At 46.5% G+C, this 27,138-nt stretch overlaps 7 protein-coding genes across 8 annotated transcripts in view; 4 read left to right on the forward strand and 3 right to left on the reverse strand.

Moving 5' to 3' along the window:
* The window catches only part of LOC126568064 (putative polypeptide N-acetylgalactosaminyltransferase 9), a 143,839-nt gene that overhangs the window by 105,014 nt on the left and 11,687 nt on the right, over positions 1–27,138 (forward strand). The gene's annotated exons all lie outside the window — the stretch shown is intronic.
* The window catches only part of LOC126567908 (putative inorganic phosphate cotransporter), a 58,644-nt gene that overhangs the window by 12,746 nt on the left and 18,760 nt on the right, over positions 1–27,138 (reverse strand). The gene's annotated exons all lie outside the window — the stretch shown is intronic.
* On the forward strand, positions 10,154–10,896 carry LOC126568482 (U11/U12 small nuclear ribonucleoprotein 35 kDa protein-like). The gene is made up of 2 exons (XM_050224967.1): positions 10,154–10,400; positions 10,471–10,896. Exons 1-2 carry the CDS (start codon positions 10,179–10,181, stop codon positions 10,894–10,896), a joined length of 648 nt encoding a protein of 215 aa, XP_050080924.1. The 5' UTR covers positions 10,154–10,178.
* LOC126567877 (ATP-binding cassette sub-family F member 1) lies at positions 10,972–13,849 on the reverse strand. The gene is made up of 2 exons (XM_050224219.1): positions 11,806–13,849; positions 10,972–11,648 (listed from the first exon to the last, which is right to left on the reverse strand). The coding sequence occupies exons 1-2, from the start codon at positions 13,847–13,849 to the stop codon at positions 10,975–10,977; spliced, it is 2,718 nt and encodes a 905-aa protein (XP_050080176.1). The 3' UTR covers positions 10,972–10,974.
* On the forward strand, positions 15,991–18,834 carry LOC126567896 (ubiquitin carboxyl-terminal hydrolase 5). Its single transcript, XM_050224243.1, has 3 exons — positions 15,991–17,132; positions 17,354–18,558; positions 18,631–18,834. The coding sequence occupies exons 1-3, from the start codon at positions 15,991–15,993 to the stop codon at positions 18,801–18,803; spliced, it is 2,520 nt and encodes an 839-aa protein (XP_050080200.1). The 3' UTR covers positions 18,804–18,834.
* On the reverse strand, positions 19,995–25,541 carry LOC126568378 (phosphoserine phosphatase). Its single transcript, XM_050224846.1, has 4 exons — positions 25,512–25,541; positions 20,728–21,120; positions 20,196–20,659; positions 19,995–20,109 (listed from the first exon to the last, which is right to left on the reverse strand). The coding sequence occupies exons 1-4, from the start codon at positions 25,517–25,519 to the stop codon at positions 20,027–20,029; spliced, it is 948 nt and encodes a 315-aa protein (XP_050080803.1). The 5' UTR covers positions 25,520–25,541; the 3' UTR covers positions 19,995–20,026.
* Positions 21,737–23,513, forward strand: LOC126568081 (beclin 1-associated autophagy-related key regulator). Its single transcript, XM_050224499.1, has 2 exons — positions 21,737–23,174; positions 23,241–23,513. The coding sequence occupies exons 1-2, from the start codon at positions 21,737–21,739 to the stop codon at positions 23,474–23,476; spliced, it is 1,674 nt and encodes a 557-aa protein (XP_050080456.1). The 3' UTR covers positions 23,477–23,513.

A 27,138-nucleotide genomic window follows, 5' to 3' on the forward strand; every position in this document is an offset into this window, starting at 1 on the left:
CGCAAATTGAACGAGCGAGAGAACCTGCGATCTTCTCTCGGTACCTATGAGAAGGGAAATGACACTATAGCAACTATCGAAATTCCACCGGTCCACAACCACCGGTTGAATTTTCCCGTACGCCGATCGTGCGCAAGGGCAAAACGCTATTCACGCACGATCGTCTTCCCTGCAAACACTTGTTTCTACACAAAAGCAAAACACCACACACAGCCGATGAAGATCACGCGCACGATGACCTCTGCGAGATGATCCGACGAACGTGGCGTCTGATGAATGAAAATTATGTGTGTGTTTGCTTACTTCTTTCTTTAAATAATAATAGTAACCCTCACGCTGTCACATCCAAATGACGAAAATATCTGCTGATCATATGGCGAACGTTTGTGTGTTTGACGTTCGCGAATTCAGTACACTGTACTGTACACAATTATTTATGCCTTGCTGCATAAAATGGTGTCAAGATCTCACTCGTGGTATGGGATCATCGACGATCACCAAGTCGGCGTACACTAACAAGCATCCCAAATGTGTCTCACTAGCCTCCAATAAAGGGTCTCTTATTTATGGGGCCAATTGGAATTTTCCCAAATGCCCATTTCGCAACTCTCCAAACCTAAGCTTGAACTTGATTTTTCGGGTACCGGCTTATTACCACAGCCAACGGTCGCTTTCTCTTTTTTATCGTGATGCACCAACAAGATATGATCAATTTCGCTTACCGTGCCTTTCCGTGGATAAGCTCTGTAAAGACCTGAGCAAATTCTAGTGCGCAACTCTTCTCGACAGGAGAGTTTTTAGTAAACCAGAGGTATTTTTTGATAACACTGCTACAACAATAGTAGCTGATCAACACAATAGCTCACGAAAAACATACTTAATGATTCCAAATTTTGCCGCCCAATGATGAGGCCCCGGCCACCCCACAATTTCTAGGTCAACTGTATCTTTATGACGAACTATTGGGAGCCCCGGATGGAGGCTATGGTTTGTTGGTTTCGTTTCGATCCGAAACAAAAAATCGTCATGCAATTTTGATTTCCGTGTCCAGATTAGGGGCGTAAAGTTCGTCAGATTTAGGTGACTTCGCGTACATCAACACACCAACTTCACTGACCACTAAAGAGATAGATAACTTTGAACTTTGATGAATATGATCACTAATCTCACACGGGTCTTCACAACACAGATACACACAAAAACACAAATTCACTCACAAATGAGGACATCATCAGGACTAATTGTATGAACCGTTCGGAGGACACATAGATGATTTTTGGTTTACTTACGCAAAAATATCGCCTGCTGCCGCCACTGATTGTGCTCGCAGTACTGAGTGGTCACAACCAATGAAAAACCGAGACTTGTGAACTGACGGCCAAATGGATACTCGAACCAGTTTTCCGGATCGGATGGGTAGGTGGGAGTTTCGATTCGGTCGGATGTTGTTTTGCTTTTTGTACACACACACACACACGCTAGTGTGGTCTCGGTTTGTGTGGCTGTTGCTACTGCTGCTGTCAAACTTGACAACCGGCACCGTTGCTGTAGGTGTGTAGTGCCATCGTACTAGTAGCGTCGGAGAGATGGTCCATCTGAATCTGTTTTACGATGTTTGGCTTTTCTTTTCACCGTACAGTTTTCCGGGTTTTTCACGCGGAAAACAGAAGAGAAAACAGAAACAAAAACCGTTGATCGAAAACGATCGTCTCCACGCTGGATGATGGATGAGGATGTTCTCGCTCTCCGGGGATTGTGTAGCTGCGACGATGCTTTGCTGGCACACACGCTTCAACTCACTCGACCGTACGAGCGGCCGTTGATTATTTATATAAAATCTAGCGCCTACCAACACACTACAGCCCCGGCAGTTTGACGAAACGGTGCTGCGGCCGCGGCAAAAAAAAAACAACAATCGTGTAACAGGCGATACTCGCGCGTGGACGACGGTGTGCGTTAAGTACACGCATACGACCCAACAACACAACCCGCGCTCGCTCCACAAGTGGTTCCCGATCCATATAGCGGCGCCGTGTCAATCGCGCTCGCGTGTATTTCGTGGGCATTATCAGCTGTGTGGTTCGGGATTTTCGGAAGTATCGTTACCGTAGATGCGCCGAATGTTACACTTACATCTTCTCGATCGCCTGCACCACGGCCACTATGCGGAATGCGTTGACGGAAAGGGAAAGCACTCGCGCACGTGTATGTGTGTGTGAAGGGTGAAAGGGATGGAACGTCGAGGAAAATGAGGCTGAAGTATGCGATGATAAGAACATGACGCGAACACGATTTTTAGACCCTTGCGCCCTCTCTTGGAGCAGGAATCCTACCGGCTCTTCCGTGCCGGTACATCCTTGCTCATTAGAGACGCTGGTAGGCGCAAGATAAGCGGTCGCGAACCGTATCTCATCAACTTGCGATCAAGTGCTGTACGATCCTCCCTAGAGGTGGGAGACCAAGTTTGAAATTAGAACACGATTATTTGAGCAATTAAGTCGTTTTCATGCGAGTCCACGAGTTCAAAACAATTTGAGACCATAAGTCGTAGATTTAATTGTTTTATACATGTGTACAATTGTTTTCTGACCTCTAAAACGCACTATTTCTACAATGATTGACAATTTTCCAAATCTTCTTTTTAGTTTAACGACCTTCTAAGGTTATGGTGACCATCGAATAGGTTTGCTGATAGTTGCTGTAGTTGGATAGTCAGTCTTCACTACAAATTCTTACAAACCACACCAAAGTCTTAACATGTGAAGACCGGCGCCTCTGTCGCCGGGATTTTATCCAAATATGATAAAATAATTAGGTAAATATTTTTTCAAAGATAAAAAATATATTTTTTGCCGGTCCGTAGGAGGTGATAGAGGCGCCGATCTTCAAATCCAACCCCGAGGTTCAAGTCTCACTGAGTGAATTCAAATCTCAAAGTTGTAAGGACTAACTATCCAACTACGTGGTATAAACGATTCTAGTAAATCATTCGATGGTCGGCGTGACCTAGCAGGGCGTTAAGCCAAGAGGAATAAGAAAATGTCGTGTGACAATTTCCTTCCAAATTATTTTCAGCTCAAAATATCCCCCCAATCGTGTGATTCGCTCGATGCAGCGATAAGCCTTTTTGTTCTATACCGATCCTACCAATTAATCCCCGGTTACATTGATCCGTTCGCACGCGTCCTCACCGAAGCCACTTTGATGGAACAGCTGAAGTACCCAAGGTTCCGCCAAAGAACTCCGCACAAAGGCTTTCCGCCACGCCACTTTGCAGTTCCTGGTTGCACAACTGCAACTGTAAAGTAATATTCCGAAGCCATCATCACCTGCAGGCAGTCAGTCGTAGTATCGATAGGGCGGCTTCTTGTTTGCTCCATTGAAACGTGATTATTTACTACCAACGAAGCTTGGTAAACAAACTGCCAAGTTTTGCGAAATGACGTTTACAACAGGGCATACGTACACAAACATAAGGATTGGTTGTTGAAAAAAAAAACAATCGATTAGACATGTACACAACCGACGAGGAAAGCCACTTAACTCCGGCAGCTAGTTTGTGTAGTATGTGGTGTAGTAGTACTACAAGTAGAATTATTTAGTTACAACATTCCAAACAAATTAGTCCTGTGGTTCATCTTCTACCATAACCGGACAATTCGACGGGGTTTCCATCACGCGTTAAGCAGCACCTCTAACAAGCCTCACTGTCAAGGTTAATTGCTCTCAGCTACTAATCGGAACCCATATAGTTGCACAATGACATCTCTCGTCACGATCAATCAACTATCTTCTCCACCTGTCGCACGGATGGTCCTCTCGGTAGCATCTGATTTATTTCCCACCTCTACTGATTATGGCATCCAATTGATTGGCCCTTTCCACCCTATAAACCACCTTATCCATTGAACCATCCAAGGAGGGCGAACACAACCTCCCCGGATCGTTATCGACGTATCAAACCATCAAACACTATGTCCGCAAGATTTACGACACTCGCACAAATCGGTGTCCGGTGGCTTAGCTTGTCACCAAGCTGTGCCAAGCGACAATTTTTCTTCGGTCAATAATAGTATGGCAGTGTGCCAAAAACGACCTTGCGCAAATACAGCTCATTAGGTTCCGCTATCAGCCAAGTCAAGCTTATCGGGCCCACTGGAGGGGTACTCCAAATTCAAGCTCGAACCTATGTACCAAATCGGGTCATGATCATACTGGGTTTGAGGATTAGAAGCGTCTTACTATGGGCACGCACTGGATCGGATCGTCGGATGCTCTCGATTAGATTCTTAAGCGACACCTTTACTAGCGTCTGGGTCACGTTTAGTGGCAAAGTAAATATTATCTAAACGTCAGACATGACGTTCATGACAGCACACTGGTTAGTAGTAGTACTAGAGTTGAGCTGTTTTATGATGGACTAGGCAGTAGTAAACCATCATTGGTCTCGCTCTGATAGTGGTCAATTAAAGCTACATTTTGCATTTCATTTCCGGACGATCCTGTAAATCTTTACCCAGAGCAAACTAAAAACGTCATGGTTGCGACTCATCTTCTTGCACCACCGGGACACATAAAGTAGTTTACAATATTTTCTTCCCCTTTCTTTACTACGCGCGCAACAAACAATCTCAAGAGTAAAAGGGCGAATTGCACCTGATATTGGCGCTAATAAAAATCTCCAATCTGTGCAACGGCGCACATGTCACGTGATTATTGGACATTCTGGAACACAGCAGAGCGCAATCCCTTTGATCTCATTGACGTCTGCCACCTTTTGTCTAATCTCATCCAATATTCTCTATACGCCACGTTTTACGTTACGTGCGCACGTTCTCACATGCTAATAATGCGGGGACACATTGTCAATGGGCTTTCCCTCGCTTTGCTCAAAACCGTTGAGGTGGTTTATTGTGCGAGATAGCCCGGCCAGACTTGCAATCGACATGTACCGAAGATGATCCGTGTGTACGATGTGTGTGGAAAAGAAACGCTCCAGTATAAACAATGATAATTATAAGCGTACGACCGATGTCATAAAATCGTTTCCAGACGTGTTTTGGTGATAACCTGCGCCGTCTTGCACAAATATACGTTTCGATTGAGGCAGTAAAACAAACAGGGCACGTGCTGTGTCAGATGCAACAGCACAGATCGCGCTCGTCAAATGTCAAATCACGCAGGATGACACCTTCCAAAGGATGGTTGGCGTACAAGCCGACGAACAGTGATATCCCAACAAATAGCTAGGCACACTTCTTTTCAAAAGTGAAAGACGGGTTGTCATTCGATTGTGCCAACACTGGACGTCAAGTAGTGCAGGACTAGAAAATGATTCCTGTCAAAGTTTTTTCAACGTTTTTACGTCTCCACTAAGTCTATTCCAAATTCTCTTGGAGAACATCTCACTCACGTGCCTCTGATGTCCTGTTCTTTTACAAAACGGGTGCGATAACTACATTGTCACTGCGTGCAACATTTTTATCACGTCTGTAAATTCCTTTCAAAACGCTCATTATCTCTTCCAGACGACATCTTCCTCCTCTCAACTGCATGTCAATTCTTTTATTTTCGGAGCCTGCTCAATCGGTCAGGAGAGTAGTTGCTACGTCATGACACGATGCGACTGTTGGAGCGAAAATCAATCAAACCATTCACAGCAGTTCCTGCTGTCAACTGGCAACGTTCACTAATCAATCATCAGGGGATAAATACCCGTCAATTGCTGGGATTAGCGGGAGGTCCATCCATTCTTCCCCGAAAAATCCCGTACTCAGCTATAAATCTTTCTGTACGGTCTAGGTGCGAGAAGCTTCCTTCTTATCCAATAGATATTTATAAGTTTGTTGCGGCGAGGATACTCGCCGTACAGCCTCGTGCCAAAACCTGCAACGCACCCCGATCCGGTCGGCATATCTCGCACAAGAAACAATGAGGCATTAAACGCGCTGATACATTAATTGATTTACAATCCTTCCAAGTCATAATTACTGCCTCCCCCATCAGCTGTAGGAGTTGTTCGAGCACGGTTCTGTCTCCATTAAGCACGTGTAATTCAATTACAAATTATTACGCTAGATGATTACGCTCTCATCTTGCGCTGGTACCATATAGATAAGTGATCGTGTCGAAAGGGAGAAGGTACCAGGAAGATATCGCTACGTTTGGCGCTCTTTTACTACTGTCCTAGCCCTCCCCTTCCCCACACGGCAGGAGTATCTGATACTATTCTTAGCCAATTTTCTGACGCTTCTTCTGTGCACACAATGTATCGGTTAAGGAGCGAAACCTGCCCTGCTGATAAGCGAACGCCCACAGTAAGCAGAAACATTGGAGGAAAGATCAGAAGACACGCCTATCGTACCCGTCGGCCGATGGCTCCATCCCAGTGGACTTCACGTGATGAGCGTGCTTTCCATCACGAGCCAACGCGGTGGTCCACCGCAACCCGTGTGCCTGGCCCGACCATCACACAAGATCCCGAGGGTACGATGGTTTTGTTTGTTGTCAATCACGGAAGCCGATGGCGATGCTTCCCACACAAGCCACTCGATCGACACGGTCCCTTCGCCGTACCTGCCAAGATAGTCTTAAACAAACGAGGTTGCCGCGTGTGATCATAATCGGACGCCCGCGCTTTTTATCTGCAGCAAAGCATTCAGAAGCATTTGTAGCGCAGTCATCCCGAAGCTCGTGGTTGATGGGTGTCCTCTTCGCCGTTATTGGCAATTCTTAAAACGCTAGTGCGCGGGCGCATTTTGCAGTTGGAAAAAGATAACGACCGCGCGAGATCTGCTTCTTCGTCGTCGTCCGGGTGGATAGATAACGATGGAGGACGGATGACCTTGCTATTATTGGGCTGCGCATCAAGATTTATCAGAGGGAGGCGAACCTTGGATTGCAGTTTTTGTCAATGCTTCCGGCTGTGGAGATCAGTGTTTTGGGTACGCTGCGGCAAGGTTACTACGCCATTTTTGGATTCGAGTGTGATTTTCCTTTGATCTTTAATGATCCTTAAGGAAACCGAGTTGTCTGCTGTAAAGGGAATATTCTGCTAGAGTGTACATCATGTGATGAGTGATCATTTTTGTCACGATAAACATAAACATTCCTTAAGTTGGTTTGTTGGCAGTAAGGGGTGCAGCATCAACCTTTTATGCGGCAGGATCAAGTATAACCGAACCCGTCGCACTACCGTTCGTCAAACTGTTTTTTTTTAATTAGAAGTTTAACTAGAACCTATGGAAGGTGCCCAAGACCCTTCTGAGTTTGCAATGCTAAACACGAATAAGAAGAAACATCCCCATTCCGCAACACTAAGACAGGCCTTATTTAGCTATATCTTTATGAGTTCTCATGACCGTGAAGATATCAAAAGAATAATTCAGGTACAATAGACTCTAAACATTGTAGCGTACAGCTTAGTACAAAGCATAGAGACCTTATTTGCTCGCCCTGTGTCACTCATTAAAATACAGTGTGGTACAAGACATTCAAGATATACAAATTTTCTTAAAGGGTAGATGGAGTCTGCTATCCACAGATCGTATCGTTCGTCTCGGAAATTCATCAAACTTCGTTATCTTTATACACATTACAACAGATATCTTTAAGCAGCTTTAAAATGATGGAATTCCTGTCAGCTGTATAAACGATCGATCGATCGTCTCGATTGCGTCAATAAAGTAAATATTATTCTCATCACACTTTTGCACTGGGTAAGTCCCGCGTAAAGACAGAATGAAACGAAATTATCTTCAATTCTTTCACAAATGCATTCTTTCTTCTTTGCCTCCCCCGGGGGCATTCGGTTGATCAGGTGTTGCTGAAACCCCAACCGAGCTATGAAACTTTTACGTACAAGATCTTTCGATGTGTGCGACAAGATACGTACACATTGATTCTACTCATGCGAGACATCTGAAAAGCTCACGAGATTACTTCTTCAACAAACATCGCATCGTGTCTGCTTTCCTTTTAGCTTTATCAATATGATAACATTCGTCGCAGCACGTTACTAACCGTCTGGGACGGTTGGCCCACGATGAATAATGCTTCCCTGGTAATGTCATTATACTATGCTTGTACACAAAAATGCCGCTCTACTAATCACTATTTGTACTGAATCTTGTCCACCCATCAATAACACGTGTAGCTGCTCGTCAGACGAAACTGCACTCTTGCATATGCATCGTTTCGCGTCAATGAACGCTGGATGATGTTGAATTACCATAATAAAGTAAATTTCGATTAGCATCCGTTTGATCGAATCTCGATCAGTCGACAACAATCGTTTGAAAAAGGGGGATCAATCACAAGCAAGCAGCCCCTGCACGAGCAGGGCACGTGTAAAGCCCTTGGGTGGGGTGGGGTGGGGTGGGGGGGGGGCGTGGCATGGAAACAGATGTACGAAAGGCGATCGCATATTAATTCTTTAATTAAATTATTTTTACCCGTACCCGTGGTAAGCGATTTTTGAGGACGTCACGACACAATATTAGCATACAACAAGCAGGTAAATCAAATCAATGATCTATAAAGAACTTGGAGCTGGTCCTTTCCTTCTTTTTGAATTAATCGACCTCGTAGTTCTCTATTGGTCATTCAATGGATTTCTATACTAATTGATACTATGTAGATGGATTGTCAGTCCTCACTACGGGGCAGCGGTCCAGATAAAATTGATCTCCGGTTCTGCTGTGAGGAGACCAGTACCACACTATCACCCTACTCGTGATCAGGATGTTTATTGGAACAATAAGTTGAATTTTTTATTCGTTAATATTCTATTTCTTTTTTAATCGGCCTTCCTTTGCTGCTTGATTTTAGTTGATTTGTTTTACAATAAGAAAGTTTAAATAATAATTTATGTTTTATAAAAAAATAATATTAATAACGACCTAAAGTTGTATCAAACCTCATCTAGGCCACTACTCCATAGCAAGTATTGACTATCCCAATAACCAGGTGGGACAAGGATTAGTACGTCGTTAAGCTAAAAAAAGAATTACATCAAGTATATATTCTTGAACAGGTTTCTAACACGATAGAACCGATATTCCAGTTCCTTGTATGCAAGACCAACAATTAAACCAAGGGGGGAATTTTCAAATTGATTTAAGAAGCTTGTCTTGAGGATTCTTAGACGACAAGTAGAAGAAAACCTTTTATTTTTTTTTCTTGATTTTTTTACCAATGATTTCTTATATGAAACCAATTTTTTTACTGACGGGTCCTCAGCAGAGCAGGATATCAGTTTTAGCTATATAACATTGTTTCCAAAGCATATCTCTAACTACGCCAACCGTGCTCAATATATGAAGCGGAGCCTTCCGAAATCTTTTAGGCCTGATTGATTAAAAATGCTTACCTTCCAAACGAATATTTCTAATTCTCCAACAATTTAAGCGCCATCTAAGCATTAAAATCTGTGGAGCCTATTAAGAGCCCAGATTACTGCTTAAAAGAAATATTAAAGTCCTTAGTTTATTGTTTGAGAAATCTTTCCGTATATCTCTTGTTTGATTGTCTGCCCATTGCGTTATATGCCCGCAATAAAAAGGCAGACCAGTTGGCCAAAAAGGGTGCTTCGGAAGGGTCCTTTTTCGATGGGCTTATCCCATCTCACGAGCATATGCGTGCACCACAGTCTCTCTGCATGACTAGGTGGCAGAGTTTGTGGGACGCCGATTAGTTCTTAATTCGTTCATTCCCCAAGTGTCCTTCAAGCCTTGGTTCCACGGCATCTCGAGGGATCGTGCGTTCATTTGAATGATGTCTAGGCTTAGGTCTAATCAGGAGTATAGGACAGGTCGACTCCGAAGCATGTGGCTGGAACCTAGGATACCTACCTTAATTAAATAAAATGTATGAAAATTTCTACAATAAATTAAGCAGAAGAACTGAAAAATACTGAATAAATTGCTACAGAAAACATTTTTAGTTATTTAAAAAAATAAATTTTACTTATATGACCAACTCAGCCTATACTGTGCGTAAACAATGCAACTCACGCAAGGCACTCACGAAAAAAGTGAGTGACGAAATTGCGCTAAAAGCTGCTGTCAAACGCTCTCTAGTCGTGCCATAAAAAATGTAAACAAACAAAGCTTGGTGTGGCATAAAAATTGCCTCAAAAATAATTAAAAGTAGTTGAAAATGTTCTACTTACCGAAACGATGAGCTCCACCGAAAATTCTCCTAAAACGAAGCGCTGGTCAAAGTACGTACGTGATGTTTACGACCCAGTGCAGGTTGGGTCGATCGACGGAACGGACCAGGTACCGCACGACCGGGCACTGGTACGCGCTATCAACTCCAGCTATCGGCCAAATCGAAAGGTGAAAGGTAATCCGATGCACACGATTTTCGTCGGTCGGTTGGCACATTCCGTTACGGAGGTATGTCGGCTTCTACATTTCTTTCCCTTTCCCCTCGCGTTCTAATGACTCCTTTTTCTTTTAATTGCAGGAACAGTTACGCGCTAAGTTTGCACCCTTTGGCACAATCGTTCACGCACGGTTGGTCACCGATATCATTACCGGACTGCCCCGAGGATACGCGTTCATTGAGTACAGTGATCGGGATGAGGCGCTGCGAGCAATCGACCGCATGCATGGGGTAACCATCGATGGGAAGGAGATCCTCGTCGACGAGGAATGGGAAAGAAGGTTGGAAGGTTGGAAACCGCGCCGCCTGGGTGGTGGTTTTGGGGGTAGGAAAAAATCGCAACAGTTAAGATTTGGCTGCAAGGTACAACCGTTCCGGAGGCCTATTCTTGAGCCGTCCGGTACCGGTGCCGGTGTGTCGAGTGTGAGCGAATGGAATCGTCGGGTTCGTCATCGAAAGGAAGGAGGATCCAAGTCTACCAAAAGGGACAAAACCAATGATGGATAGTAATGACTGTATGTAAGTTTTAATAGCAATAAAATAACCAGGGAGGGACAATCTAACAACGCGACGTACGGCCTTTTCTCACTGTTGTACGGCCGCATTAGCCGATATACTTGGATTGTTAATAACTTCGCCCAAGCTGTCCAACACCTCCTTCCGGTAGTCGTCAAAGTCCCCGTCCACCTCGTTAATCGTCTGCTCCTCGATCACGAACAGCGTACACTCGGTCTCACGGATAAGCCGCTCGTCGTGAGACACAATGATCACACCACCCTTATAATCGTTGATCGCATCCGCCAGCGCATCAATCGATTCGATGTCCAGATTGTTGGTGGGTTCGTCGAGAATCAGCACGTCCGGCGCATTCAGGCACAGTTCCGCCAACGCTACACGTGCTTTCTGACCACCGGACAGATCCTTCATCTTGATCGTATGCGCATGACTTGCAAGTCCAAAAGTTCCGAGCTGTTTACGAGCCTTCTCGTAAGGGAGATTGAACAAACGTTGCAAATACTCGGAAGGCGTTTCTTCCGCCGTCAGATGTTCGCCCGAATGCTGATCAAAGCGGCCAATGCGTAGCCGGTGATTGCGTTTCGCCTCACCCTTGACCGGTTCCAGCTCACCGACGAGAAGCTTCAGGAAGGTGGATTTACCGACACCGTTCGGACCAACGATTGCGACACGGCTGCTCAGATCGATACCGAAATCGGCACCGACAAACAGTGGCTTTTGGTTCGGGAAGTTGAAATGGCAATCTGGAATGGAAGTGAAGAGAAATTAGTAACTGAAATGTGAAGGCTGCGGGCCACGGAAGTTTTCAAATTGAGAATTTCAAACTCTCAAGGCCCCGGGTCACGGGAAGTCCGAAAAATTCCGTAACCCGTAGCACACACACTCCGCTCTCCCACTTACTGTGCAATCCAAGAATCGGTGGCTGCAACGGTGGCGGATCCGGGAAGCTAAACTTCACAATGTACTCCTTCGGCTTGGACAGCAACTCCACCGGTCCCTCATCATCCTCACCCGGCTTTTGATTCTTCGTGCGTCCCTTTTCCTGCTTGCGGGTCAGATTTTCTTTCTGCTTCTTCTCAGCTGCCTTCTTCGACTGACCGTGCGCCTTCATGTCCTTCAACCGGCGTTCCTGCTTCTCGTACTCCTTAACCATTTCCTTTCGCTTTTGGACATACATTTTCTTAAACATCGTATAGTTGCCCTTGTAGTAGTAAAGCTTCTTGTTGTCCAGATGGATAATTTCGTTACAGACATTGTCGAGGAAAGACTGGTCGTGAGAAACGATGAGTAGCGTCTTCTTCCAACCTTGCAGATAGTTGTCTAACCAGATGACGGCGTTCAAATCGAGATGGTTCGTCGGTTCATCGAGCAGTAATAGCGTTGGTTCGATAAAGAGTGCCCTAGCGAGCGATACACGCATACGCCAACCACCGGAAAACGCGTTCGTTGGTCGATTCTGCATTTCGCGCGAAAATCCTAAACCGGCCAAAATACGTCTAGCACGTGGTTCCGCCGAATCTGCACCGATCGCTTTCAGTTCGTTGTAAACCTCCTGCAATTTGTCCTGCAGTTCGATCTTTCCCGATTCCACCGCCTCTTCTAGCTCTTTGCATTCCTTCAGGAGAGCAGTTCGCTTTACATCTGCCTTCAGTACCGTCTCGACGGCGGACGTTTCATCCGCCACGACTTCCTGCTCGCACAGCAACACATCAATGTTGGGCGGGATGGCAAAGGCACGGTTAGCAATGTGACGCAGCAGCGTAGTCTTGCCGTGTCCGTTCGGTCCAACCAAACCATAATGGCGTCCGTTGGCGATGAGTAAATTAGCATTCACAAACAGATCATTACCCTTGGCGGAAATGGTAAAATTTTCAATCTTGATGTCCACCGCATGCTCCATGTGTTTGCTCTGGTTGCCGGTTTTAAGTGCCTGTGACATGGTAAAGTTACTGTCCAGATCCGAATGTCCTTGGCCACCTTTCCGGAGCATGGCCTCTTGCTGCTTCTCAAATTCTTGTTGCTTCTTCAACTTTTTCTTTTCCTTGTGCGTTAGCTTCTTTTCCTTTTCTCCAGTTCCGTCGTCCTCATCCTCACCATCCTCGAGCTTAAGTTCATCCGCTACCTGATCGGCGATTTCATCCACGTCCGGATCCGGTTGCCTTTCTTCCGGTTCGGGCACTTTCACCTTTTCCTGTTTAGCCGTCTTTTCTTCCTTTTTCTTTTCCGGTTCTGGTTGGGGAACTGGTTCCGGTTGCTTAACCTCTACCGGTTCCTCCCTCGGTTTCTCCACCTCCTTCTTGGGTGGTTCCTTCTTAACCACCGGTTCTGGTTCCGGTGCAGCTTCTTCCTCTTCACTTTCCTCCTCCTCCTCCTCCTCTTCCTCTTCCTCCTCCGATTCCTGTACCACCACCGCCTTCTTCCCCGCTTTTTTCGGTTGCTTCTTCTTGGCCGACTTCTTAGTCACCATCACCACTTCCTCGTCGTCATCGTCCTCATCATCATCCGATCCACCGGCAAGCAGATCGATCTCCTTCTCCTCCTTATCCGACCAATCGTCATCCTTTTTGCCTTTCCCCTTTCCCTTTGCGGCCGGTTTTTTCGCTTCCTTCTTGCCACCTTGTTTGGCCGGTTCCTTTACCTGTTCCTCCTGCGCGGCAGCAGCACCACCCTTCTTCGGCTCATCATCACTCCAATCATCATCGTCCTTCCCCCGCTTGCCTTTCTTGCCCTTTTTACCACCACTCGGAGCTGGTGCTGGGGGTGCCTTCTTTCCACTCCGACTAGCCGGAGCTCCACCCTCTTCGTCGGAATCCACGTTGTCAACTTTGCCCCCCTTCTTTTTTGCAGCTTTCCCGGATTGTCCGGACACGATCGACGACTGTTCAGACTGATCGTCATCCTCCCAGTCCTGGTTCTTTTTGTTACCTTTCTTTTTTGGTGGCATTTTTGGATCGTCGGTTCTGGCACCTGGCAGGGAAAGGGATGAAGAAAACGGCCAGAGGCAACTGTTTTTTGGCAACAATTCGCGCAACTAGAACGGTGAGATTGGTGCAATCCGGTTTGGGTGCAAGAAAACGCAACGTGCGATTGTTTTCTTCTTGCTTTACGTTGGTTTTTCCATATTATCGTGTGTCACTGCAGGAAAACAGATGGGAGAAGAAGCTGTCACCGTTTGACAGTTAGGATTATAAATTGGAAGGTTGAAAAAATAATACAAAAATGGAGAAGAATCATGAAAAAAAATTAAACAATGAAAATTATTTTCAACCGAATACTGCGTTTTTTGCCATTGTTTTATTAAATTCGTTGTGCAATGACTGCAGTTATAATTGAATCGAAAATTATCAGATTTCCGGAGCATTTGGATAAGATCTCCATCATTTCACGGTGCCGAGAAAATCCTTCTTTGCAGTTGTGTATTGTCGCTTAGAATCATTGCTGACTATCGATCATAGAAAACGGACCGAACTCGAACCAGAACTAATCTCAATTATATGATGAAGATGATTCTACCGTTTTATGTTTAAATGTGTTTAAACAAATATTCTTGTTTTGCTTCAGCACTTCGGAGCCTTCTTGCCAAGTCACTGACGTTGATTACGCATATAGAAAACCTTTATGTGAAGTGTATATGTGTTAGCAAGCTACCGCCACATTTAAAAACTATCTATGTATTTATAGATAGTAACATGAAACTATGTATGTTCGTCTCGAATGACTGTTAGGCTTGAGTCACTGTTCGGTCCGACAACGAGTCGGATACGGAGGTAGAGCTGAGCCTGTAAACAAAACACTTTGCGCCAAGCATACCGCATGAATGTCCTCTAAACCCGCTCAACTCGTGCCGCAGGTAAGATGGTAATAGGCGACCAAATTACCGAGGCATATTCCAGCGTCGAACGCACCAAAGAACAGAGCGCGCACGCTCCCGAGATCACGTAAACTGGAGCCCATCGACGCAGCATTTCGAGAGTTTTACAAGCCCTCGAGCTAACTCTAGGGTCTTAGGTTAGGTTTTATATGACTTTCACTTGGAATGGGTTAAAGGATAGCCACAACCCGTCGGATTCGGAGGCAGAGCTGAGCCTACAAACACTTTGCGCCGAGCATACCGCGTGAATGTCCCCTGAACCCGCTCGAATCGAGCCTCAGCTATGATCGTAATAGGCGTACACATTAACGAACCCACCAAAGAACAGAGTGCAGGCACTCGAGATCACGGAAATCCGAAGTCAATCGATGCCGCATTCCGAGAGTTTTACCAGCCCTAGAGATAACTTTAGGGTCTAGGGCTAGTCTCTATGTGACTAGCAAATGGAATGGGTTAAAGAAAAACCACAGATAGAGTAATCGAACATAAAAGGATTTAAAGAACGGAAGACGGAAATTATTAGTAAGTGGTCAATCCTGCAATACTACGATGGTCCGATGATCTACAGCCCGAACAATGCTGCCTATGAATATTTTACAAGGGCTAAGGGCAACATATCAGTTAAGTAACAACCCACCCCCCAACCCAAAACAAGTATTAAAATCCGGAAGTAAAAAAAGCTCATGATGGAAAAAGTGAGGCTCTATGTTGAAGGTTTAATTATATTTTCTAGCGAATAATTAAATCATTTTTTACCAGACTTCAAACACAAAGTTTAACCCTAGTGACATATACTGCGCTCTGCAAACATTTAAACGTTTTTCGTTTAAAAATGAATAAATTTTCCGAAGGAGAGGTGAATGTAGTCTCTAAGACTCAAAGCCTATATAAATAAACGAAAATAAATTCTAATGGTTACCCCCCCATGGGAGGGGAGATGCACAAACAACCACAAGCCAATATGGCGGCCCTTCTTTCACTTTTACTGTCACATACACGATATGATCCAACCTGCCCGAAACCGCAACCAACGCTGTGTCAAAGTGAATGCCGATGAATGTTCGCTATTATTTTCGTGATTCTGCAGAAAACCCGACACACAATAGAAAACAAGCGGCTAATATTTTTGGAGGCAAAATCCGGCAGCGCAGTGTTCTAATTAGTTCATCTTACGGAAATCTTCGATCGTTATAGCTGAAAAGCTGAAGAACGCCATGGACACGCTACGCAAATATCTAAACCAGGTTAAAGTGCCGTGCGCCAGCGATAACGTCTACAAGGAGGAGTGCGTATACTCGTTTGACAATCCAGAATCGGACACCGGCTTGTACGTGAGTTTGGTGAGCTTTCTCGGGTTTGGAGAGCAGCATGTACGCACCTATGCCGACCGGACAGGGAACCGGGTTTTTCTTTATCTGAAGCGTGATAAAATCGAAGTGCCGGAACAGACTGGATCAGCGGTAGATGGTGCTGCCGGTGGTGGTGCGGATGGTCCGGAGAAAAAAATCACCCGACTAGCGATTGGGGTTGAGGGTGGCTACACCGGCACGGAGAATAAGAAGTACGAATACAAAGAACACTTCCAGGTGGTTGTGTTTGATGATCCGGTCGTACGGTTGGAGTACCCGAACGCGGACTTGCCGCTGCAGGTGCAGAATGCGGTGGAAGCGGTACAGAAGGCGGAAGCGGCATCGGTGAAGCGTGAGCGGGAACAGCTGGCAGGGACGTGGGACGGTGAAATACGTCAAGTGTCGACGCATGCGGCCGATTTGCTGCAGCTGGAGAATGGCAAGAAGATACCGCCGACCGGGTGGAAGTGTGAGAAGTGCGATCTTACAAACAACCTTTGGCTAAACCTGACGGACGGTTCGATTATGTGTGGACGTAAATTCTTCGATGGTTCGGGTGGCAACGATCATGCGGTGAACCATTACAAGGAAACAAATTACCCACTGGCAGTCAAGCTGGGTACGATAACGGCCGATGGGAAGGGTGATGTTTACAGCTACAGCGAGGACGATATGGTGGAGGATCCGTATCTGGTGAAGCATCTCGCACACTGGGGCATCAATGTGGGTCAGCTGGAGAAGACGGAAAAATCGATGATTGAGCTGGAACTGGATCTTAACCAGCGAATCGGCGAATGGGGCATCTTGTGTGAGAGTGGCAGCCAGCTAAAACCGATCGCGGGACCGGGATACACCGGGATGAAGAATCTGGGCAACACGTGCTATCTGAACAGTGTGATGCAGGTGCTGTTTACCATCCCGGACTTTGTTCGACGATTTGTCGATGGTTCGAAGACGATTTTCGACAGCTTTCCGGCGGATCCGGCTAACGATTTTAATGTCCAGATGTAAGTTAATTCTCGTAGTTACTTTTAACTGAAAAAAGTTTCATTAATCGAGGGCGGGTCTGATGGTAGAGGCGACAGAAGCGCCGGTCGTCACAAGTGATGGGTAAACCCTAACTTTTCCATAGTCGGATTTATCCTTTATCCGTGACCTAGAAGGTCGTTAAGCTAACAAGAAGTAGTTTAATTAACCACACTTTTTTCTCTATTCCCTACATCCTTAGGGCTAAGCTAGGCACCGGACTGTGCAGTGGACGGTACAGTGTCCTGTCGGACAACTCCCTAGACGCTGCGGACTCTACTGGAGGTATCGCACCGACCATGTTCAAGGCTCTCATCGGTCAGGGACATCCCGATTTCTCTACCAAACAGCAGCAAGATGCTCAGGAGTTTTTCCTGCATATTGTCAGTACGCTCGAGAAGCACAGCCGTCATCAGGCAAATCCGGCCGAAGCACTCCGCTTCTGCATCGAGGACCGAGTCGAATGTTGCTCCAGCGGCAAAGTAATGTACAACCGGCGTGATGAATGGTGTCTCCCGCTACAGATCCCGCTGCAGAAAGCGACCAATCTCGATGAGGTTAAGCAGTACGAAGCGGAGCGAACCGCTGCCGAACGGGAAGGTCGCCGTCTGGATCCGGACGCACTAGTCCGACCGAAAATAACACTCGCCGCCTGTCTGGACACATTCGCGCAACCCGAACTGGTGGATCAATTTTACAGCACGGCGATCGGTGCAAAAACGACGGCCAAAAAGACGACCAAGCTCGCCTCCATGCCCGATTATTTGCTGTTGCATTTGAAGAAATTTACCCTAAAGGAAGACTGGACCTCGCTGAAGCTGGACGTTGCGATCGACATACCGGAGGTGTTGGATCTAGAAACGCTGCGCGGAACCGGCAAGCAACCGAACGAGGAAGAACTCCCGGACATTGCGGGTCGCGAGCCGACCCCTCCGCCAATGGATCCGGAAGTGTTGGATCAGCTGATCGGGATGGGTTTCCCACCGGAGGCTTGCAAGCGTGCAATCTTCTTCACGAAGAATACCGGCATTGAGCCGGCCACACAGTGGATGGTTGAGCATATTGCCGATTCGGACTTTGCCAGTCCGTTTGTACCGCCCGGTACGGGTGGCAAGAGTGGTTCGGGAGCTGGTGGAGCTGCCGCCTTTGTACCCGATCCGGTTGGGCTGGAGATGCTGATGGGAATGGGCTTCACCGATCGGCAAGCAACGAAGGCGCTGAAGGAAACTGGGAACAACACGGAACGGGCTGTTGATTGGATCTTTTCCCACACGGACGAGCTGGACAGTATGGCGATCGATGATGCAACTTCCGATAGTGTTGCGACAGCAGCGGCAGCTGCCGGTGGTAGCGACGGTGCAGCTACCGGAAGCAAGCAGGGATCTTCATACCGTGATGGAACTGGCAGTAAGTATCTAGTAGTATTCGGTATGTTCCTAATTCTTGATTAACTGAGCTTTGGGTTTCCTTTTCTTTTAGAATATAAACTGGTTGCATTCATTTCCCACATGGGCACATCGGCCCAGGTCGGCCATTACGTTTGCCACATCCTCAAGGACGGCCAGTGGGTCATCTTTAACGACAACAAGGTCGCGATCTCGCAGAATCCACCCAAAGAGCTCGGCTACCTGTATCTCTACCAGCGGGTGTAAAAAAAATACACACACACACACACATTGACGAGAAGGAATCGTGTGAATCGTCCGGGTTCGTCAAACAGTTTTCTCTCTTTTTTCATCTTGCGCGCTGCCGTGCCGTTTCTTTCTCACGGAGAGTATGGGCAAGGGCGACCGACCCAGCAGCGCTGTGGACTGTGAACTAATCTAATAAATGATAATAAAACGGCATCGAATTAACTAAAGATACAATACGAAGCTATCGAGTTTTAGTGGTCTTTGTAGACACACGTCTATCCTCTAATATCGCAGGGCCTCGCATATTTGATTCCAAAATCGGCGGGACAGAAGAGAAATTAATACGCCCTTAACGTGGGTTTCTTAACAACCAGTATTTGTGTTACAGAACAAATACTTTTTTTTGTTCGGGAAAATACGGAGGCGAAACAGGAATTACTCCGGAGTCGAAGAGTTCTTCTAGCTTGGCACGATCATAGCTTACATGGGCATGGACTACAACCTATCTGTTCTGTTTGGGCCGAAGATATTCTGGACTGAAGGATACAAAATTGGCAGCTGATGTTGTGCCATTAGTAGGTCTCGAGAGCAGCCGGGAGGCCTAACCTCAATAAAGTGAGGAATCTTAGCGCGCTCTTCTATTTAAAAAAGGTCGTCGTCTACATCACCTCTTTAGTTTCGCCTACTTCGCCCTCGCAAGGTTGCTCTTCCCACTCTACAAACTGTTCGCCCACATGAAGTAGCTCTTCGCCACCTTAAAGCTCTTCTCCCTTACGAAGTAGTTCCTTGTTCTCAGCGAATGCGGAACCACCGGGAGGCCTTCCCTCTCACATGTTAGTGAAGATTTAGTCCCTTTTCCTTAAAAAGAGATACTTTACACAACACTTAAAGTAACCACGACTGACTACTATAATAATAGTTCGGATAATTCTTTTAACCAACATCAGCATAAAATATCGCCATAAGTTAATTGAAAACTCCTAATTTAAATTTATTGTAGTGCTTGATATCAAACAAACAAACAAATACTACCTATTTTTAGTCGCCGTACGACATTGTAGCAAACACAATAGTATACTTAATTTATAGTAAATTCTCTTAACACTAACAAAATTAACTATTTACAGCAAAACGTGCAGTAGAGAAAGAATGTGCTTAACGTTAGCGTGATCAAATAGGAATGAATAATGAAGGAAATTAATCAGCCAACAAGGAAGTAGTAGAGGGTTGCAACTATTCGATCACCAGAGCAGATCGGCAAAGTTGGTTACGTAGTACGTTGCCCGTTTTTGTACCTCTTCCCGGACCGCATTACCACCGTAGCCTGTTAAGAACAGAAAAAGGGACAAGATTATTGTAAAAACCAATGCCTTTAGTTAGATCACCTCAACTAACTCCGTCAACACTTACCAATGAACATGTTGGCCGGTGGACAGGCCTCCAAATCGGTCATACCGTCCCCAATCATTGCAACCACCTTATCCGATCCCGATCCTACACCACCCGCCATTACGCTGCGAATCATCTTGATTGCTTCACCCTTGCCGCCCGATCGGGACGTAGGTTGTGCCGTATCGAATCCAGCATAACTTCCATTGTAGTTGAAGAACAATCGGTTCGCGTACAGATTGCAAAGCGGAATTTCCAACGCATCCGCTACCGGTTCGATCAAACAATCAAACCCACCGCTAATAAGAAACACCTCCGCATTGTTCTTGCGCAGCTGCTCGATCAGTTCCTTCACGCCGGCCGAAATGGTCGATGGGTGTGTTTTAAGAAATTCGCGGATCTGTCGCTGCGAGGGTTTAATAATGTCTAGGCGACGTTTTAGCGCTTCCTGGAACGTCATGCTACCTCCCATCGCTTCCTTCGTGCTGTCCGTGGAAATAAATTAAAGTATTACTAATCTGTCCCAAAAGGGAATGGTCATGAAGTCACTTACAGTGCAGCCACCTCACTGCCCTTGCCGCAAAACTGTGCCAACTCATCGATTCCTTCCTCCGTGATGATGGTCGAATCAACATCGAAACAAACGATCTGTGCCTTTTTCAGCGCTTCCCGTGCTTCGGTCGTTCGTTTCGACAGCTCGGCGGGACGATCGTTCGTCATGCCGTGACCGTTCTGGGTATGGTGATGCAGCTGCGCACCGTTCCGACTTACCAACCCGTTAACCTTCGATGGGACAATCGGCTTAAAGATTGGAGGAGCCGGTGGCAAACTGTTGCGCCTTCCGACAACGACGACCGGCTCAAGTGGTTCCCCTGCTCCGGCAAGGCTACTCACACCGCGGCTACTTTCCGTGGCCGAGATGGCTACCAAGCTTCCGAAAAGTGCACTGCAAAGAAAGAAAGAAAAACAAAATCACGGTTTAGTGTGTAATCCCCTGGAAAGTAATCTTTCTTAAAAATATTTAAAAAAATATTATTCCCAACGGTCGATTTAAATTGCCAAACAACATGACAGCGCGAACGTGCTCCGACTGTGCAGCTGTCAAACGACCCATCAGCTGTGTGCGCTGCGAAGTAAACAAAGAAAAGCGTTCGCTGGTGGCTGATGAAACATTGCGCTTCGGATTAGGTGGTAATAAATGCGCCCCTCTTCTGATTGTTTATTTCATCCCAGCCATCAGCAACAAACACATTACTGTCCAGTTGTCTAGTAGTGTCCAGTGCATTCGCGTTTGTTGTGCAAGACTAGAGACATACGGCCCCAGTAGCAGATTCGTGTGCAGTGTTGTGCTGTAAAAGTAGCTTCCATCGTACGATTACTCACTCACGAATGGTGTCGATAGCAGTTCGCATATTATAAGAGAGAACTATCAAAGCGCACAGGAAGTCAGTTTTAATGCAAGAAGCACCGTAACGAGGTTTGCCCCGTACCAAACGTTTTGTGTGTGTGTTTGCTCTGCGTCTCGCACTCACTCAAGGAGGCACGACGCAATACAGCAACGGATGGCAGTTTGCACTACCACCACCACTACCAGCAACCTAACGTCCGATTCTGGTGGTGCTCCGGAAAACTTTCACATAACCTACTCGCACGACGGTGACGCGGATGACGAAGCGGTCGACGCCGTACACGATGGTGACCTACTGTCCGCGTCCAGCTTCCAGATCGGTGGGATCGTTGGCGACAGTACCCAGCGCTGCCCATTGTGTGGTGCCCACCGTCGTCAGTTTCACTGTAAATCATGCATCCGCCACGGGGACTTTTTGCACACCGCAAGCGACATTTACTGTCACCTTCCGGAACGGTTCGGCGAGAAGCAGCAGCGCTTAAGAAACCTGCGAACCGCAAATGCAACGCTCGAAAGTAAGGGGATGGTAATGCTGGAAAAGCTACACCAGGCGGGCCGTTTGGCGGGTGAGATTAAGCAGCGATCGGACAAAGCGAACATTATTCGGAAAACGATCGAGCTGAAGCGTATTGCGATTGAGGAGTTGCGATTGAAACAGCGTCATCTCGGTGACGCCATCCGCAAGCTTCGCATCACGTTGCCACGGTACGATGATAAGGTGAAGACGCTGAGCGAGTTTGTGGTCGGGAAGATGGAGGAGAGTGAACATCGGAAGGCGAAGCTGACGGCAGTGCAGGAACGTTTGCGTCAGTTAAAGCGCGATCAGGTACAGCAACTCGTACGGATCATCTTCCCAATCACGCAAACGATCATCAGCCGGTCCAGTCTGGCAGGGAGTAGCAGTACTGCTAGCAGTGGAAGTTCCGCCTGTGGGCCTGGTGGGCTAAACAACACACGCAGCACAATCCACGAAATATCGGACGCAACCCGAACGGCGTACGTTCGTGGACAGTGGGTGTTGCAGGATAGCTTTGGAGAGGTTCAGCATGTCATAATTGCACCGGCCCTACCCGGCACCGGGAACTATTCGGCCTACAACGATTGGGCAACGGGTGATGGTGGTGGTGGTGGTGGTGCTGTGATAAATGCCCCACCAACGGCAACAACGTCCACGATGGAAGTATCCTCATCACCTGGAGCAGCAGTCGGTGGTAGGGTCGGAAGCCATAATCCGGCACACACCATTGCAGCGGCCTTAACATACACTGCGCAGCTAGTGGCACTGCTCGGCTACTATCTGGACGTACGGTTACCGTACCGTGTGTCGTACGCGGACTTCTGTACGACCACGCTATCTGAGGCGCAATTCGCTCGGAAAGTGGCACGACTTAATGCGGACATTGTGTTCCTGTGTCACAGTCAGGGCTGTCGGCTAAATGATATGAATCCGACACATACGCTCGAGAATCTACTCGCACTGCTAAAATCACCCGATCTGGGACATTGTGGAGCGACCGATCGAAACAGCTGCCTGTCCGACTCGATGGAACAGCTGCTAATGCAGCACATTGGCGAGGATTCCGATTCGGAAGGTGAGATTAAGATTGAAGTGCTTTTAAAATATTTAAAATTGATAAATTCTCTTGTCCTTTTTCCAGATGAAACTACACTTCACCAGGAATGGGAAGCCGTACCGAGCAATCTTTCCCCGGTGACGGTTGAACCAGCGTACCAACCGATGGCACTGGCCCTTGACCAAAGGCGTACAACGCTCGGCCACACGGGAATGCACTACCATCATCTGCAGCAGCCGACAGGGGCTGCCGCAACGAGCCTCATGACCAGTGCCTTCGCTTCGGTCAGCTCGTTCTGGAAAGGTTGGACGGGGAAGTAAAAGAATCTACAAAACTCATCATACAGACAGAGACCGAGAGAGATTTGCTCATTCCTTTCATACAGAAAAAACCCCTATAAGCCACCGTTTTTTTTATCACAGACAAAACGAGACATATTTAAGAGATTTTTCTGTTCTTATATGTGATAGCACAAAACCAAACTCAACTGAACTCACTTGCTTTCCACACAACGGAACACACGTTTTGGTAGCCATTTTTTGAAACGCTTCCAGTAGCGCGTGGTGAAACGAGAAGACAATTAGAAACAAAACTGCTATGATAATGTGTACAAACAATGGAGGAAAAAGAAACAGAAAATGTAGCAAATAAAAATCGCTTTTGTACGAAATGCAATTAAGAAACGATCTTACTAACTGCGTGATCGTTTCCGATAAGAAAAGAAACAAATTATCTTTAGCAAAGAATAGAAAGAGAGTAAGAAAAAACTCATACGTTATTTTATAATGCAAAAAAAGGAAAACTAAAAACAAAAATCCTGTTCCCTTCAATAAGTAAGTTAGGCTCGGAAAGGAAATAAAATAATTTTACATTTTAGCTGTGATTAATACACTTCAGAATAACAAACGGGAAGTTTCTTTCTTTGAATATCGGTAAATCACGTGTGTGGGCTGACAATCCAACTTCGTAGTAAGCCATTTTATCATGTCGGCAAGATCTCGGAGGATTTTCTAGGGGTTATTACACGGGAGATAATACTGTCGGCTTATTTTTTTATTTTATCTATCATTAAGGGCCTTTGACAGAAAAATGGCTTCCACTCGTGTGAATCTGACACATTTGTCAGATTTCGTATTCTGGTTTCAAAAGATGGTTTCAAAGTCTATAAAATGGCAATAGAGAAGCAGAAGGTCAAGCCATTTTATCCGGTCGGCTTGACCTAGGAGCTCGTAAAGCCCAGAAGAAGTCAAGCTAAAAGAAGACTGATCAGAATGGGCAGAACTCCAGATGTCTCAAGTGTACCAAAGAAGGGAGATGATCGGTCATGTTTGTGCCCTGACCTATGGTAATCGGATCTCTGTCACACTCTCTTAGGAAAGAGCCTTAAGTAGCCGTATGCCATAGTCTGAACACATGCTCTTAGCAACAGGCAACGGTATAGATGCTCGCTCACCCTTTGCGGGAGGGCCTTTTCTGACCGTTGTCTCATGCATGACTCCAGCATGATAAGGCTTTACTATGGGAACTTGTGGTTCGTGTGGAAGAATACTGAACCCCCCCTGAAATGTGTGTGTTTGTGTAAGCATTCAAAGCAGCTTGGAAAACAATTATTTTCTGATGTAATCGGATCCCGCACGTGGTCAACCGATGGGGAAACAAATGCACCCAGTCACTGAGTCACACATTCCCGCAGCAAGGCATCTTGTAATATTTGTGTTACATGCTCTGACGCACTTTTTACCAAGTTTAAATAGTTTGTTATTGTGTTTGTACTTAGTGATTAGAGGAATCATAAAGAATCCCTTCTGAGTGATAGGTCTGCAGCAAAACACACATTCGCATTAGGTCCTCATTTATCCCAAGGTCTGATCCATGCTCCAACTGTCTATCAACAGTTTTGTTTGTCTCAAGTCTCTGCTGGCCTTCTTATCATCGACAACAAGCCAGTCAGCCAGCTTGTTGAGCATGTTGGATGCCTGTTTTGCCCTTTTCGCGCGCATACACACACTCTAATCGGATCAGCTGATGGTTGGTGACCAACCATACAACTATCAAAACATTTTCCGCGCCGTGCTTTGTCCATACGCGCCGGACAAACAACAACAGCTCTAAGCCTCAAGCATACTTCCAGCACGCCACTCCTTTGACCCAAATGCAGTTCATCCACTGTGCTTTTCTTTACTGCAGTATCGCGAAGTATCTCTATCTAGTAGCCGAGGCAGAGCACTTGATGTGTTTGTTGAGGTCCTCCTCCCCAACAGTTGAAGTCCAGTGTCTGTCTGGTTGCACGGCCCACACTCTTCCCCATCACACTACTAGATTGCCTTGATTGGTTTTATGCTAATGATTGCTCACCGGTTCATTTTGCTGCTGAAGGTTGCGGCTACTAGTTCCTGGTTGTTAATTTAGTACACTTTAGTACAACTTGGTGAACGCACGATCACTCGTAATTTCAATGTTTACTCAGGTGAGAGGTTGATTTTAATTTGCACTTGAACTTGATATATTTAAGCTCTTCTACACAACAACGGGCTGGTTCTTAATATCAAATTCCCGAATTTCCGTTCAACGTGTTTTGCCGTGCGCGCACGCGTTTCTAGTTCGATCTCTCGCAAACAACTGACACCGACCGATGGTGCACAGATTCACTTTAAACCAGTCCCGATCTGTCCCGGTCCCAGGCATACTTCTCCACAACAACAACCTTTCCCTTCCCTCCTTTCGTCCCAGAAGTTCCCAGCTTGCCGTGACGTGTTCTTCCTCTTCTGTTTTTCCCATACCCTGCTGATTCTACTCCTACCCTGCTGCGCCCTGCGAGATGATAAGAGCCTGGTTGAGTGGTGGTGGTGATGGTGGTGAATGCCGGCTTGTTGAGTCGGTCCAGTAAACAACAGCTTCAGGCATATAGTAGAGAACCGGGCCCTTCTACAATGGCGTGGCGAGGTTGCCACGAGGTTGCTCTGCCGATCAGCTGTGGGAAAGCCGCCGCCACGATATCGGGACCAGGTTTTAATTCATTCTAGCCAATTTGGTGGGACGCGCCTACCAATTAACAAGCCACGGGATACGGTGGCAAGTAAACAAAGACCTTCCTGTTGCTAGGGTAGAATCGCGCGCATCGGATCAGATCAAGTAGGCGCACAAGAGGTCGACATACGATCCACTTGACATTCGAGGCGAAAACAACCTGCTGCATCGCGATGCACTTCTCACTGGTCGCTCTCCTTCTCTCTCGCCAGGGAACGGAGATAACGACGATGGTGATCGTCAGCTTCTGGACAAGCTGTGCAATCAGTATGCTTTTTCTCATCCCTTGTATGTCAAGACGCCGCTTCTCCGGCCCAGTGATAGGGCTTTCTCGTAGAGAAAGCCGCATGATTTAATCGATGGCATATATTGCTCCATTCGAGTGGGATGCACACGAATCCAAACAACCTGTTGGCCGCGTGTAATCTGGCAGGAATAAGCGTACTTACCTTGCAGTGGTCAAGGATGGATGACGGTGGAAAAGCCCTCTCAAGCCGGGAAGCATTTGATAGGATTACGTATCCGAGGATGAACGCTACATAGAACTCAAGAACTTCAAGGAATTCAGAATCACTTCACGCGGAGTATACTGCCTCACAACTATCGTGGGAGCCACTGCACGATTACGAGCTTAATAATCGTTCCACACAATCGCGAGCTGCGTGGTGATAAAGCCGCGCCACTGAATTAGCGAACCCACATCGATCAGCTGGTTTCCGTCAAAACAATGCGTCTGCGCTTGATCTGTCACGCATATTGCACGCGCCTCCCCTTTTGTGCTTGATATTCGTAAACCGTGCCACAAACCGCAGTCTCGTACGCTTTGGCTTTGCGATAGAGACTCGCGCGTCTCGACGATACCATACATAAATTCTCATCACGTCGTACGACCGGCGCCCGACAGACGGGGGTTGTCTGGTGGTGTACAGTAGTGGTGGATGAATGGTTGCTTTGG

This window comes from Anopheles maculipalpis, chromosome 2RL (assembly GCF_943734695.1).
Source record: "Anopheles maculipalpis chromosome 2RL, idAnoMacuDA_375_x, whole genome shotgun sequence".
In the NCBI taxonomy this organism is placed as follows: Eukaryota; Metazoa; Arthropoda; class Insecta; order Diptera; family Culicidae; genus Anopheles; species Anopheles maculipalpis.